A 14,643-nucleotide genomic window follows, 5' to 3' on the forward strand; every position below is an offset into this window, starting at 1 on the left:
ATAGAACATAGAACAATACAGCGCAGAAATTCAATAGAAAGCCAGTGGATCCCGTTACAAACAGCCAGTGACTCAATAAAGGCTGGTTATCACTGAGAGGGGATCCTAGATTATTGGCCAGAACTTGACACAATGGAGGAGCTAGAGTAAGTCCTGACCCCACAACCCTACCACCCAACTCCACTTGTCCCTGTCCTGGCAGTGTTTGATGGGGACAGTGTAGAGGTAGTTTTACTTAACTGGAAAGTGCATGATTGTGCTTTAGCGGGATCTGTGTATCAGTAGATCACTTTATATATCATCCTAGATATAAATTTAGCCAATACATAGCGAGTAAACACATTGGTCAGTTGTGAGAAAGTGGAGCCACGTTTCTCTCGCTTCTAATTTTGTAAAGCTCTGTCTAACAATAAAAGGTTAATTTGTCCTAATTTGTTTGTTGTTGCTTTGTTTCCTGGGAGGGAACGTGATGTTTGTTTTAAATCATGTCTTTAAACATGTCTGACATGATCACTGTTTTCTCCCACTTGGTCTTCCAACAGGAAGGCAGATTACGACCGAAATGGAGTCAAGTTAGATAAAGGGGCAGTACAACGAGATCTAGGTGTTCTTGTACATCAGTCAATGAAAGCAAGCATGCAGGTACAGCAGGTCGTGAAGAAGGCTAATAGCATGCTGACCTTCGTAACAAGAGGAATTGAGTATAGAAGCAAAGAGGTCCTTCCGCAGCTATACAGGGCCCTGGTGAGACCGCACCTGGAATATTGTGTGCAGTTTTGGTCTCCAAATTTGAGGAAAGACATTCTGGCTTTTGAGGGAGTGCAGCGTAGGTTCGCGAGGTCAATTCCTGGAATGGCAGGACTATCTTATACTGAAAGATTGGAGCGACTGGGCTTGTATACACTTGAGTTTAGAAGGCTGAGAGGGGATCTGATTGAGACGTATAAGAGTATTAAAGGATTGGACACTCTGGAGGCAGGAAGCATGTTTTTGCTGATAGGTGAGTGCCAAACCAGAGGACACATCTTAAAAATAAGGGGTAGGCCACTTGGAACAGAGTTGAGGAGAAACTTCTTCACCCAGAGAGTGGTGGGTGTGTGGAATGCTCTGCCCCAGAAGGCTGTGGAGGCCAAATCTCTGGATACTTTCAAGAAAAAGTTGGATAGAGCTCTTAAGGATAGTGGAATCAAGGGTTATGGGGATAAGGCAGGAACTGGATCCTGATTGAGGATGATCAGCCATGATCATAATGAATGGTCTATTGTCTATTGTCTACATCTCTCCAACCTTCCAATAGACCTTCCCTTCAGCAGCCTCCCATGCCTTAGGAAATGAACAATCCAGTGTTTGCCTTCCTTGATGATATTTACTCCCAATCTTACCCCAAAACCATCTTGAGAGTGACTTCATTACTCATTTCTCTCCAACTGACCTATTCCATCAGTCTCCACAGTCTTAATTCACAGCTCTCTGACCTGTGTTTGTCCTCTTCTTCCAGATTTGAGGTTCAAACCCATGCACAAGGCAAAACTTGAGCACTTCCTCCTTTTATTCCAGCAGTTCAGGCTTCCACCTACCTCCGCCTCTGCCAATGCACCCTGCACCTCGCTTTTCTCCTGTTCCAGGTTCTTCTTCACTTTCTCCAGCTCATGAATGGTTTTAGTTCCTTCACTGATCTGGTCAGTCAGGTCTGTGATCTCATCTGTCACAAGAAGAAACAGGATTTATTCTGCCTTGATTAATCTGCCTTGATTCCCTCAGCAATGATGTCAGTTCTAGCTCCACTTCAGAGACAACAGCCCATAACCAAGACCAACACATTCAATAGACAAAAGTGAGGACTGCAGATGCTGGAAACCAGAGTTTAGATCAGTGTGGTGCTGGAAAAGTACAGCAGGTCAGGCAGCATCTGAGGAGCAGGAAAATCGACGTTTCGGGCAAAAGCCCTTCATCAGGAAAAGAGGCAGGGAGCCTCCGGGGGGAGGGATAAATGAGATACATTCAATAATTGACCTGTGAAAGAACACTGTCGTACCAAGCTGCTGTACCAAGAGAATACCACATTGTGAAAGAAGAAGTCCTAAGCAAGCATCTCACTGAGAAACCATTGTTCCTGATAATGCAGTGTTCCCTCAGCACTGACCCTCCGACAGTGCGTCACTCCCTCAGGACTATTGAGTGATCTTAAAATACCCATCTGTAGAAACTATTTCATAAATACAAGGAGTGATGTTTTGCCTTTCAAAAATCAACATACATCTGAATAATAGCAATTGTTTTCTACCAATTATTTAACAGGTTTACATTCAACAATTTAAATTATTAAAAATGATATCTGTTTACGTGTCCTATAATGGAATCTTGCTCTTTGTTGCTATTTAAATTTTGTCTGTTTTCCTATTATCCATTCTTACATCCAAGTTAGAATGGCGAGTCCAATGTAATTGACAAACTGTAATTACACCCTCTCAATCTACAGGAAATGCTGAAACTGGTGTCCAAAGCTCAAATTTTACCCCAAAATTTCTTTTGTTCTTGGCCTCAGATTCTCATTGCCTTGTGGACTGGCAAGTGCAGTAAAGTCGAGAGAGTCTGAGCAATAGGGTTGTGTCTCAGGTGTGGACAACTAAACATTAATATACCTTGAAGGTTCTTGTTCTCTCGTTTAAGAGTCTCCAAGTGATCCAGTGACTCCTCATAGGCATTCTTCAGTTTAAAGAGCTCAGTGCTCAGGCTACGAGCTTCTTTCTGTGAAGCCTCCAGTTCAGCCTGAGTCTCCTCAAATTTCTGCTTCCAGTCAGCGATGGTCTTGTCAAAGTTGCGCTGTTTTTTGTCAAAAGCGAAGACAGCTGAATTTGCTCTCTCCAGGTCGATTGTCAAGTCCTCGATTTCTGTCTGCAGGCGATGCTTTGTCTTGTCCAGTGAGGAACATTTGGCGTTTACTGCTTCCACGGCCTCCTCTGCTTCTTGGAGACGAATAGCCAACTTCTTCCTTTAATCAAACAATCCAATGAATCTGTTTAGTTCCTCATGCTTATTCAGGCAGCCAATGTCCCATTAAGCACTTGCAGCACAGGGCTAAATACAGAGTAAAACTCTCTCTACCCTGTGGAAAAGGTGAGGATTGCTCTCTCTACACTGTCTATATTGAGAAGTTCAGTCTGTGCTAGAAGATACAGGCACAGTGTTTAATCATCCAATCATTTTAACTCCACAAGCTGCACTGAATCTGAAGTAAGCCTTTGATTTTCTGTTTTAAGCTCACAGTGTAACTATGGTATGAGGAAAATAACTTACTCAGTCACTGTGAAGAATGTTATCGCTAATGGAGAAGTTGCAGAGGGAATTTATTGGAACAGTAGCAGTGATGAAGGATTTCCGTGGCAGGGAGACTATAAAAGTTGAATTACTGTGCTTTACAACTCAGCTGTTTAAAACCATACAGGTTACTGATTGGGTGATTAGGGAGAAAGGGTTTCCATTGGAGGAGAGCCCGGAACCAGAGAAATACAAACTCCTCCAAGCGATTGGTAAAGGAATGTGTCAGGAGGTGAGAGCTTTATTTTACAGCATGCTGCCCGAAATGGAAGTGGGAGCCGATTCTGTCATTACTTTTAAATTGGAATTGGATAAATACTAGAAGGAGAAGTATTGGCAGACCATGGGTGTAAGTGGAGGGGCAGGGGAATCAATTGGATTGCTCTCTCAAAGGGCCTGCACATTTGTGATGGACCAAATAGTCTTATTCCCTTCCCTATCTTTCCATAATAGGTAATTTGATGTGTTCCTGATCAATGTTAAATATTGTCACCATACATACTTGGCTTCTTCCAGTTCCTCTGTCCTCTGGATTGCGTCTGTTTCATACTTGTTACGCCATTGGGCCACCTCAGCATTAGCCTTGGACAGCGCCCTCTGCAGTTCTGCCTTTGCCTCTTGTTCCTCCTCATACTGTTCTCTCAGAAGGTCACAGTCATGTCGTGAAGCGTGCAGAGCATGAGCGAGAGCATTCTTAGACTTTGATGGAAGCACAAACAATGAATTATTATGGTCTGACCTGCAATTCTGGTTTGTCCATTACACAACGACTTATTGAGGTTGATGTGGCCTTGAAACCAAAGGGAGTATAAACCAATCAGCTTTCCTAATGTCACTAGACTGGTACTGTCTTAAAGATCAGGAGGTGATCTACTGCTCCCTCGGTGACCCAAAAGCATAGCCACTTTCTGAAGAGGACAAACTGGCCAGAGATCCTAGCTCTGAGAATAACTCTGCAATTCCCAGTTGAAGTGAGACTATGTAGTTTTTTTTAATGAGGACAGAGTGGGTCTCAGTCACCCCACACTTTTGGTCACCACTCAAAGTTCATTGTCAGAAGTACATTGGAATTTAGCCAAATTTACAAAACTTGCCTGCCTCCTAGGAATGTTGCCTTAATAGTAGTCTGTTTTCAGGGAATAAGTAGAGTGCTGGTCCTTCTCTAACTGTCTGCCAGGATACTACGAGGTAAAATCAATGACTGCAGATGCTGGAAACCAGATTCTGGATTAGTGGTGCTGGAAGAGCACAGCAGTTCAGGCAGCATCCAAGTAGCTTCGAAATCGACGTTTCGGGCAAAAGCCCTTCATCAGGAAGGGCTTTTGCCCGAAACGTCGATTTCGGAGCTACTTGGATGTTGCCTGAACTGCTGTGCTCTTCCAACACCACTAATCCAGTGCCAGGATACTACATCAGTCAATTCATCTTTCTGCTGAGTAAAGCTTCCATTCTCTTCCATTCCCTCTTTCTCCTGCGTAGTCCCCTCTCATCACTCTCGGGGGGAGGCAATGGCATATTGGTATTGTCACTCAATTATTTATCTAGAAAACCAGGTTCAAATTCCAAGAAAATATGGAATGAAAGGCCAATGATGACTGTGAAATTGTTGTTATTTTGTCTGGTTTTTCAATGTCCTGTAGGGAGGGAAACTGCCCTCCTTACCTGTCTGTCACTCCAGACCCATAACAATGAGGTTGACCCTTAACTATTCTGTGGGCAATTAGGGATATGTAATAAGTGCCAGCCCAGCCAGTGACACCCATGTCCCATGAATAATTTAAACAAAACTCCTTTATTTGGAAGGGTTGCATATTTGAAGGAGAACTTGTTTAGATTTTCCTCAACAGATCTGGTGAGAAGACTATTGGGCCAAATCTGTCCCTACATTAGGAACATTTTAGAGAGCAAAAGTATCTGATAGGAAATCTGAAACAAACACACAGAATATTGGAGAAACTCAGTAGATCCAGCAGTATCCTTGGAGAGAGAAACAGAGTTAATGTTTTATTTCTAGTATGAAACTTCTTCAGATTTAGATTCTGAAGCATTAACCTGCTCCTATCTCCACAGATGATGCCTCAAGTACCCATTGTTGTTGAGCATTCTTCCCTTACTCCTTCAATTTGTCTTCAACCACAAACCTACGGCCTTCTTAGCTGCTATGATTACAACAGTCCATTCCACTGCCTCTGTCACATCCTCTATATCCAATCTTTCCTCAATTCTTCTTTTATGGGTGTTGAGGGCATGACCTGTATTTTTTGTCTGTTTCTAATTGCCTTGAACACAGTGGCTTGCTCGGACATGCCAGACTATCCAGAAAGTACTCCCTTTGTATTAGCCTCAAACCTTCAGCTTTCTCATCTCATGCTTTCTTTATGCTTGCCTTCTCCAGTTCATTCTCCCAAGGCAACCTGCTCTCAAATCTGAAGACCTACTGCTTGTTCCTCATCTGCATGTTAGCAAACAATGTTTAATTGTGTAGTGTATGACATATGGCGTATGATGTATGATTTCAAAGCCCACATCATAATCACTGCACTCCTTTAAAAAATGGGTATAAAATATTCCCAGAATATCACCCATCTTCAGTCTTTGATGGTTGATCACATCATTCCCCTCCAACACCTCCCCACTGTCACCTAGCTACAGTTCCACATTCTTATTTGTCCAACTGTAGCCAGAGAATCAATGACATCTCTTCCTGTTTCTCAATCATATCCTACCCCTCAGCGCCATCATCTATATCCAGTGTTAGTTTTCACATATTCACTGGCGATTCCCTTCCACCACCTCCCTCGCTCCTCTGCTGGCTCTACATTATGTTGCTGGCTCTTAGGCATCCACATTTGGATGAACAGAGCTTTTTTCCAAATAAATACAGCTGAAGCCACTGACTTCAGTGTCACCATAAATTCAACCCTCAAGCTACCACTGCATCCTTCTCCCTAGTCAGAATTAAAGGCTCAGATTTTTCTCAAGATTTGACTCTGAACTGAGTAGCTGACATTTTCTCTCTATCACTAAGGCCTCCTGCTTCCAGATTTATAATGTTCTCTTTTCTATCCCTGCCTCAGATCATCCCAAATCCCATTCCCCTACCACCCAGTGGATTTTGATCTACTCTGGAAGCTGAATAAGCAGTATTTCAATTCTCAATATCTGATCTCTACATTACTGCATTGTCACCATCTCTGTGATCTTCTGCAGCCCACAACCCTCTGTAAACTCTGTTTCTTTGGCCCCATGTCCATTGGCTACTCTATATGCTTTACCACCAATTGCTGTGCTTTCAACTGCCTGGACACCAAGCTCTAGAAACCCCTCCCTTGACTTTTCCACATCTCTACCTTTCCCACATCTCTAACTTGCTTTCTTCCTTTAACCCATCTGTTTGACCAAGTTTTTGGTAACTTATCTTAATCTCTGTTGCAATGTCTATTTTCACTGATTATGTTCTTGTGAAGTATTTTTCTGAAATGAAGAGGTGAAGATGTTACTTACTTTGGTCTCTTCTTCCAACTGTCTTCTCAACTCTTCAATACTTTGTGTGAAGGACACTTTGCCACGGCTTAACTGGTTAATGAGAGCTTCCTTTTCTTCCATTTGCCTGCTATATTCCCCTGATGGTGATCATAGAACAATCTTAGAAACACTTCCATTTGTGATAAATTAAATTTCCCCCTACTCTCTTTGGCCCTCTCTGATGAGCCCATCTATTGTTGGGACATATTGCAATGAATTTTGTTAGAAGCACTCCCTGTACATTACCATAGAGCAACCCTCCACTGGAGGTGGGGTCACAGTCACCATTTACCTGATGTTATTGGGATTAAGTAGAAATAGCCACGTGAAAATTCACACTTCCAGCCCGATGAGGTATCCAGGGGAGGGGGAGGTTAGGGTTGAGGGAGGAGAGACAGTGAGCTGTTAGAATCCCAGGTGGGGGAGTTCACTCCCCAGGTCCTGTTCAGTCTATTCCTGAGTCAAAAAGTGTGGTGCTGGAAAAGCACAGTTGATAAGGCAGCATTCGAGGAGCAGGAGAGTTGACATTGAGCATTAACTCTTCATCAGGAATGAATAAACTGCACGAAGCTCCTGATGAGGAGTTTATGCTCGAAACGTCTTCTCCTCGGATGCTGCCTGATCTCCAGCATCTGCAGTCTTTACTTTCTCCCAGTCTATTCCTGTGCAAGTCTAGATTCAACACCAAGGGCTCCGTCTTCCTGCTCCATCCCAGATTTGCTGTCTCTCTCTTACCCTGGCAGCTCTCCACAATGGCTTTGAGAGTGGGAGATCATGTCTCATAAATTTGTCAAAGATCTTTCATGAAGTGACCAGGAAGGTTGATTGGGCCAGGGAAGCAGACGTAATCTATATGGATTTCAGTAAGGCCTTTGAAAAGGTTCTACATGGTCGGCTGCTCTGGAAGGTTAGATCGCATGGAATCCAGGGAGACTTGGCAAGTTGGATACACAATAGGCTTGATGATAGGAAGCAGAGGGTAATAGTAGAAGGATGTTGTTGGACTGAAGGCCTGTGAATAGTGGGGTACCTCAGGGTCAGTGCTGGGCCCATCTGTTTGTTATTGATATCAATGATTTGGATGAAAATGTACAAGGCATGATAAGTAAGTTTGCTGATGACACTAAAATAGGTGGTATTGTGGACAGTGAGGAAGGTTATCAGAAATTGCAGCAGGAAATTGATCAGCTGGGGAAGAAATTGTAAATGGACTTTAGATAAGTGTGAGGTCTTGCATTTTGGAAAGTCAAATCAAGATAGGGGTTTCATGGTGAATAGTAGAACCTTAAGGAGTATAGTGGAACAGAGGGACCTTGGAATTCAGGTGTAATGTTCTCTGTAAGTGGAGTCCCAGGTAGACAGGGCAGTGAAGAAAGCTTTTGGAACACTGGCCTTCATCAGTCAGAGCATTGAGTATAGAAGCTGGGAAGTCATGTTGCAGTTGTACAGGACGTTGGTGAGGCCGCACTTGGAGTATTCTGTTCGATTTTGGTCACCTTGCTATAGGAAGTGTGTTATTTCACTGGACAGAGTACAGAAGAAGCTTACAAGGACGTTGTCAGGACTCAACAGTCTGAGTTATAGGGAGAGGTTGGACAAGCAAGGATGTTTTTGTTTAGAGCGTAGGAGACTGAGGGGCAGGGGGGACCTTTCTAAAGGTGTATAGATCATGAGAGGGCATGGAGAGGGCACGGAGAGGGTGAATCCACTCAGTCTTTTTCCTAGGGTTGGGGAAAAGAGGACTAGAGGGAATCAGTTTAAGGTTAAAGGGGAAAGAATAAAAGGGAACCTGAGGGCCAGCATTTTTATGCAGAGGGTGGTACGTATATGGAATGAGCTGCTAGCAGAAGTGGTTGAGGTGGGTACATTAACAACATTTAAAAGGCATTTGGATAAAAACATGGATAGGAAAGGATTAGAAGGATATGGGCCAAGTGCAGGGAAATGGGGTTAGCGTGGATGGATATTTTGGTCGGTATGGACCAGTTTGGGCCAATGGGCCTGTCTCTGTGCTGGAGGACACTTCGAGTCTTATTAGCAACTTTGACTGTTTCCTTAAGAAGGAGAGGAACTAGATTAGATTAGATTCCCTACAATGTGGAAACAGGTCATTTGGCCCAACAAATCCACACTGACCCTCCAAAGAGTAACCCATCCCCTACCCTATATTTACCCCTGACTTATGCACCTAAAACTACGGGCAATTTAGCATAGCCAATTCACCTGACCTGCACATTTTTGGATTGTGGGAGGAAATCCAAGCAGGCACAGGGAGAATATGTAAACTCTACACAGACGGTGGCCCAAGGTGGGAATCCAACCTGGTTCCCGACACTGTGAGGCAGCAGTGCTAACCGCTGAGCCACCATGCCTCCCAGGATGTAAGTGTGTCGATAACACTGGGGCCTATATGGGAATTTTACCAGATTCTAACCAGAGATTTCTCACCAGGGGAATGAAGCGGAAAGAGGAATCTAGGCTAAATAGATAAATCATCCTACGAACCATTCTTTCTGTTCCTGGCAACTGTTTCCAATGCCCTGGACTGACCCCAGAGCAACTGTCCACCACTGCCTGTATCCTCCCTGTCTGTGTGGCATCAACTCCCTCATCACCATAACTTCCTGCAGGCCCCTATCCCTCGTTCTCTTTATTTGACTGCAACCTCTTGTGCTCCCTACATCCACCTGAACAGAGGAAAATGAACTGAGATATAACGAGGGGTAATATCCCACTCGCTTCTCTACCCACCAGTTCCTCTCTTTCTGTTCTGCTCTATCCCTCCCCTCCCTGATCTCTGTTCCGTACCATTCTGACTCTGCAGTTTGGCTTTGTGTGAAGCTAGATCTGCCACTTGTCGCTGCAGTTCTCCAACTTTGGTATTTGCTTCATTTAGTTGATCTTCATATGTTCTGCATAACTTTTCCGAGTTTGCCTGTAACACCAAGAACATTGAACTCATTCATTTATTCTTCACATTTCTATGAAACTATTTAACAAGGCACTAAGGAATATCTTTTCAGGCTGGATTCGGTGTAGCAGTGCTCCAAAAGCTTCTACTTTCAAATAAACTTGTTGGACTATCACATTGCGATGTGTGATTTTTAACTTCGGTATCTGACTGGATCAGTCAGGTAAGGAAGCGGTGTGAGTTTGAGATGTTTGAAGCCTTGACTGCAGTCTCTGCTTTGAGTTTAAAACCTGGCACAACCTTTGACCCCTTTCCTCAGGCATGTTTTCATTGTCCCCAATGATATTTTTGCTACAAAGGAGTCTCATGTCACTGTTGAAAGGTCATCATCTTGAACCATTAACTCTCTTTCCCTCTACAGACTCTCTGCAAATGTTCAGCAGTGTCTGGTTTTAATTTCCACACAGACAGCTGACTAACAAAAGGAGGTCTAAAAAGGAAGGGTGTATGAGATAATGGATATTTTAATTTGTTAGTATTCCAAAAATTGTTGTACGTTTGTTAAGATTCAGGGTGATTCTGTCAGGATTAGAACAGAGCAGACCTCCCTGAGTTTGGTTCAGCTGAGGGGTATCTGCAATTATAGCAGCGAAGAAAGAAGTTGTGTCCCCCAGCTCCACCCCCCTACTCATTAACAGCCACACTCTTCTCCCCCTCCCTATACCACACCTCAATCCTCACAACACCACTGCTCACCCCCTCCTCTCCATCCACTCCAATTCCTCTCTACACCACTCGACCTCCCAATCCCCACCCCCTCTGACATCAGCCGCCTCTCCATCCCTGCATCACCACTATCCTCTCCCTACATGACTTTCCTGGCCCTCCCCCCTCTCCTATACTGTTCCCACCCTCCTCCCTCTCTGTTGTGGTCCAGTCCACTCCTTCATTGGAAACATCACTGCCTTGTAAGGGGACCTGGTAATTAATAGGGATCAGTGTGAGCTCCACACAGAATGGGATGTTGAGGTTCTTTTTGGAACAAAGTAAAGTTTTAATGAAGTTAATCTGATTACAATTTGCTCCTGTTTGATGTTTGATCATAATAAGCATGAGGAACAATATCTGAACTCAATCTGGCCAATTACAAAGTAGCGTTCTCTATACCTTTGCTTTTATGATTTGTTCAATGCTGGAATTTAAATCATCTGTCTCCATTTTGAGTTCACTCTTCTCTTTCTCCAGTTTCTGTTTAACCCTTTGCAAGTTGTCAATCTGCTCACTCAGTTCTGCCACCGTGTCAGATTGCTTCTTCCGCAGGGCTGCTGCAGTTGCCTCGTGCTGCAGTGTTGCCTCTTCCAGATCTCGCCGCAGTTTCAGGAAGGCAGCTTCGCGTTTCTTGTTCATCTCCACCTGGGCTGTTGTTGCTCCTCCTGCTTCCTCCAGTCTCTCACTCAACTCCTCCAGCTCCCGGGACACATCTGCCCTCTGCTTCTCCACCTTGGCCCTTGCAGCACGTTCAGCTTCCAACTCCTCCTCAAGCTCTTCAATTCGAGCCTAAATAGAAGGACAAAAATAACTTCATTTTTCACATATTGAGGTGTCTCCCTGCAAATGGACTAGTTTTAGAAACTGGAAGGGTCCTCATGATTAGCATAAAACTCCTCCATATTAGGATCCAGTGATTGGTTGAACATCATCATGGAGTGTCAGCCTTGATCTTTCTAGGGTCAGACTGGAATGAAGTTTTGAGAAAAACTACTGACTGAGCTATGGCTGAGTACTGCAATTCACCCACCACAGACACGGTCACCTCAGCTCCCTGGGCCCTCAGCTCCCTGGGCCCTCAGCTCCCTGGGCCCTCAGCTCCCTGGGCCCTCAGCTCCCTGGGCCCCCAGCTCCCTGGGCCCCCAGCTCCCTGGACCCCCAGCTCCCTGGGCCCTCAGTTCCCTGGGCCCACAGTTCCCTGGGCCCACAGCTCCCTGGGCCCTCAGCTCCCTGGGCCCCCAGCTCCCTGGCACCCCAGCTCTGGAATTCCTTCACTACATCTCTCCATCACATCTTCCTCTTTTAAAACTTAACTCTTTGACCAAAATCAATTATTGCTGTTACACTTTGTTTTGGGATCACTTTGGAAAGGTGATTCAGGTGTCTTTGCTCTGTTAAACATGTATTATAAATACAAAGTTGTTGTTGATTTAATTCCATAGCCCAATGCCCACAAGGAACTGGGCAGAAAGATTAAAATGTTCATAGCAGCCAGGAGAAAAGTGATGGCACTGTTTCCCCAGTGCACACATCTACAGGATGAATGACAGGTACACAAATGTACTTGGAATGGGTAGACCAACGTACAGGAGAATGGGAACAGGAATGGGTACACTAACATACAGTCGACTGGTGCCTGCTACAATTTTGTACATGGGATGGTGATTGCTACATTAACATACAGAGCCACAGACTAACAGGTAGATTGTAATCAGCAGCTCTGTCTGCACTGGCACTAATGAAACTCAGTTGTTGTTGCCTCTGAGTCAGCCATCGCCCACAGAGTGTAAATGAATGGAATACTTTGCTCAGCTTAAAAACATTCAGAAGATACTGGAATTTACCTGCAGTTCTTTAATCTTCTTCTGGAGCTGAGCAACAAGAGCCCCTTCATCCTCGATTTTTGAGTTTAGCTGACTTATTTCAAAATCCTTCCTGTGAGTAGAAAAAGAAAGAAATGTCTCATTACGTGACAGCTCAGAGGTTACATTGACTCAGGATTGATATACATGACATTTAATTGGCAGGAATGTCAAACATGGGTCCATATTAATAAAATTGATTGGGAGGTTTTGCTGAGATTGCAATCTGTTTGCTGCACTCCTCCCTTGTGTTAATTTTCCTGAGCATTAATGATCAGAGGAGTTTGGTCAGGGAGTGTTTAAGCTGTTTCTCAAATCAGGGGGGTGGGGGGGGGGGGGTGAGGGTATCAAATGTGTCCAGTCTTTCCTTGTGGAGGGGTTTTGAGGGATATGGGCCAAGTGCTGGCAAATGGGATGATTAGATTAAGATATCTGATCGGCATGGACGAGTTGAACCAAAGGGTCTGTTTCCGTGCTGTATATCTCTATGACTCTATGTGAGGGTCTGTGTTTGTGATGTGCCTCAGGCTTCTGAACAAATATCAGCCTGTCAGGGGCCACACAAAGAACTGTAACCAACAAATCGACTGGCCTCAGGGAACTCGGTTACATTGAAGCTGGGTAACTCTGAGTTACCCAGTGGTTCAGCACAGAAAGAAACCATTTGGATTCTGACTCAAGTACCAGCTCTTCAAAATGCTATCATCATTCTCATTGCCACCATACCTGGCTTTTCCCCCATATTCCTACAAATTTCTCATTCTCAGGAATGAAATAAGAACTGAAGATGCTAGAAAAAAATAAGCAGATGGTGTCTGTGGAGAGAGGAACAGGGCGATTGATTCAGAGTGGTGCCTCTCAGAAGATAAAAGACCATCAACCCGAAACACTAACTCCGTTTTTCAGCCCAGACACTGTCTGATCAGTTCAATTTTTGAAAAGCGTTTGGTTTTATTTTCTCCTCTTCACACAGGATGTTTAAAACAGAATACTCCCAGTCTCTGTGTAGGACTGAGGTCTTCCTTCATTCTGTTCAGTGTTTGCTCAGAGGCAGTGATCAGACAACTGCTTTCATCGGTACCTGTTGAATGAGTTTAGTGATTTCAGTCAAACTGTTCAACAATCGAATGAGGGGACCCTGGTGCTTGTGTTGTGGGTCTCATGTCGAGAATGTGGTGCTGGAAAGATAGCAGGTCAGGCAGTATGCAAGGAGCAGGTGAATCAATGTTTCAGGCATAAGCCCTTCATTAGGAAGATCTTGTCTGAAACGTTGATTCTCCTACTCCTTGGATGCTTCCTGACCTGCTGCGCTTTTCCAGCATCTCTCTATGATCTCCAGCATCTGCAGTCCTCACTTTCTCCTTGTGGGTCTAATTAACAAAATACAGTGTCACCGGTTAGGAGACAACAAGACCCAGTCACAATGCATGATGCCAATTTGAAGGAAGACAGCCTATAGGAAACACTGATGCTTTTTTACTGAGTGGATAGTAGACTGGAATCTACAGAATTTGAGGTCATTCGGCCCATAATGTCCATGGCTATTTTCTGCGAATGCAACTCATCTAATGCCATTCCCACTGCTCTTTCCCCATTATCCTCCACAATTTTACTGCAAAGATGATCATCAAATTCAATTTTGAAAGTCACACCTGAGTGTTTGAGTCACTATATAAGAATTTTTTAAAGACCCAAAGAATGGTGGATGTTGGAAATCAGATAAAAAACAGACATTACTGGAAAAGCTCAGCAGGTCTGGTAGCATCTGTGGAGAAAAATCAGAGTTAACATTTCAGGTCTGGTGACTGTAGTTGGGAAAAGATTAAGAAGATCATTCTCACTTTTTCAGTCTCTCCTCCAACTGCTGCTTATCATTCTCTAAATCCATGACAGACTCATGTGTTAGTTTCAAATCTCCCTCCAGTTTCCGCTTGGCCCGCTCCAAATCCATGCGGACTTTTTTCTCTTGTTCCAAAGAACCTTCGAGCTGTGGGAAAATTAAAGTATGTTGGTTAGTATTGGACAATAGCAAACACCAGCTTCAAGCAGCCATTGAAAATTATACAGGTGGATTGTCAGCACAGACCCTGGGGATGCTGAATATAGCAGATTTTAAAAATATATTTACACTATGAACAAGTCTAATTCCCAGTTAAATCAAATTTGTATTTACTTTCATTCTGATTTGCAAATTTCCATCTCTACCCAAATGCAATTTATTTACTTTCCAAGGAATCTAGACTTTTTTTTCCGACACAG

At 43.9% G+C, this 14,643-nt stretch overlaps 1 protein-coding gene across 1 annotated transcript in view; it reads right to left on the minus strand.

Moving 5' to 3' along the window:
- LOC140462790 (myosin-7-like) overlaps window positions 1-14,643 on the minus strand; it is an 86,214-nt gene that overhangs the window by 20,623 nt on the left and 50,948 nt on the right. Inside the window, exons 26-33 of the mRNA XM_072556069.1 lie at window positions 14,226-14,371; window positions 12,367-12,457; window positions 10,922-11,311; window positions 9,652-9,778; window positions 6,823-6,941; window positions 3,821-4,017; window positions 2,643-2,992; window positions 1,578-1,702 (exon numbers count right to left, since the gene is read on the minus strand). Coding sequence (XP_072412170.1) covers window positions 1,578-1,702; window positions 2,643-2,992; window positions 3,821-4,017; window positions 6,823-6,941; window positions 9,652-9,778; window positions 10,922-11,311; window positions 12,367-12,457; window positions 14,226-14,371 — 1,545 coding nt within the window. The remainder of the gene's footprint in view (window positions 1-1,577; window positions 1,703-2,642; window positions 2,993-3,820; window positions 4,018-6,822; window positions 6,942-9,651; window positions 9,779-10,921; window positions 11,312-12,366; window positions 12,458-14,225; window positions 14,372-14,643) is intronic.

This window comes from Chiloscyllium punctatum, chromosome 37, assembly GCF_047496795.1.
Source record: "Chiloscyllium punctatum isolate Juve2018m chromosome 37, sChiPun1.3, whole genome shotgun sequence".
NCBI lineage: Eukaryota > Metazoa > Chordata > Chondrichthyes > Orectolobiformes > Hemiscylliidae > Chiloscyllium > Chiloscyllium punctatum.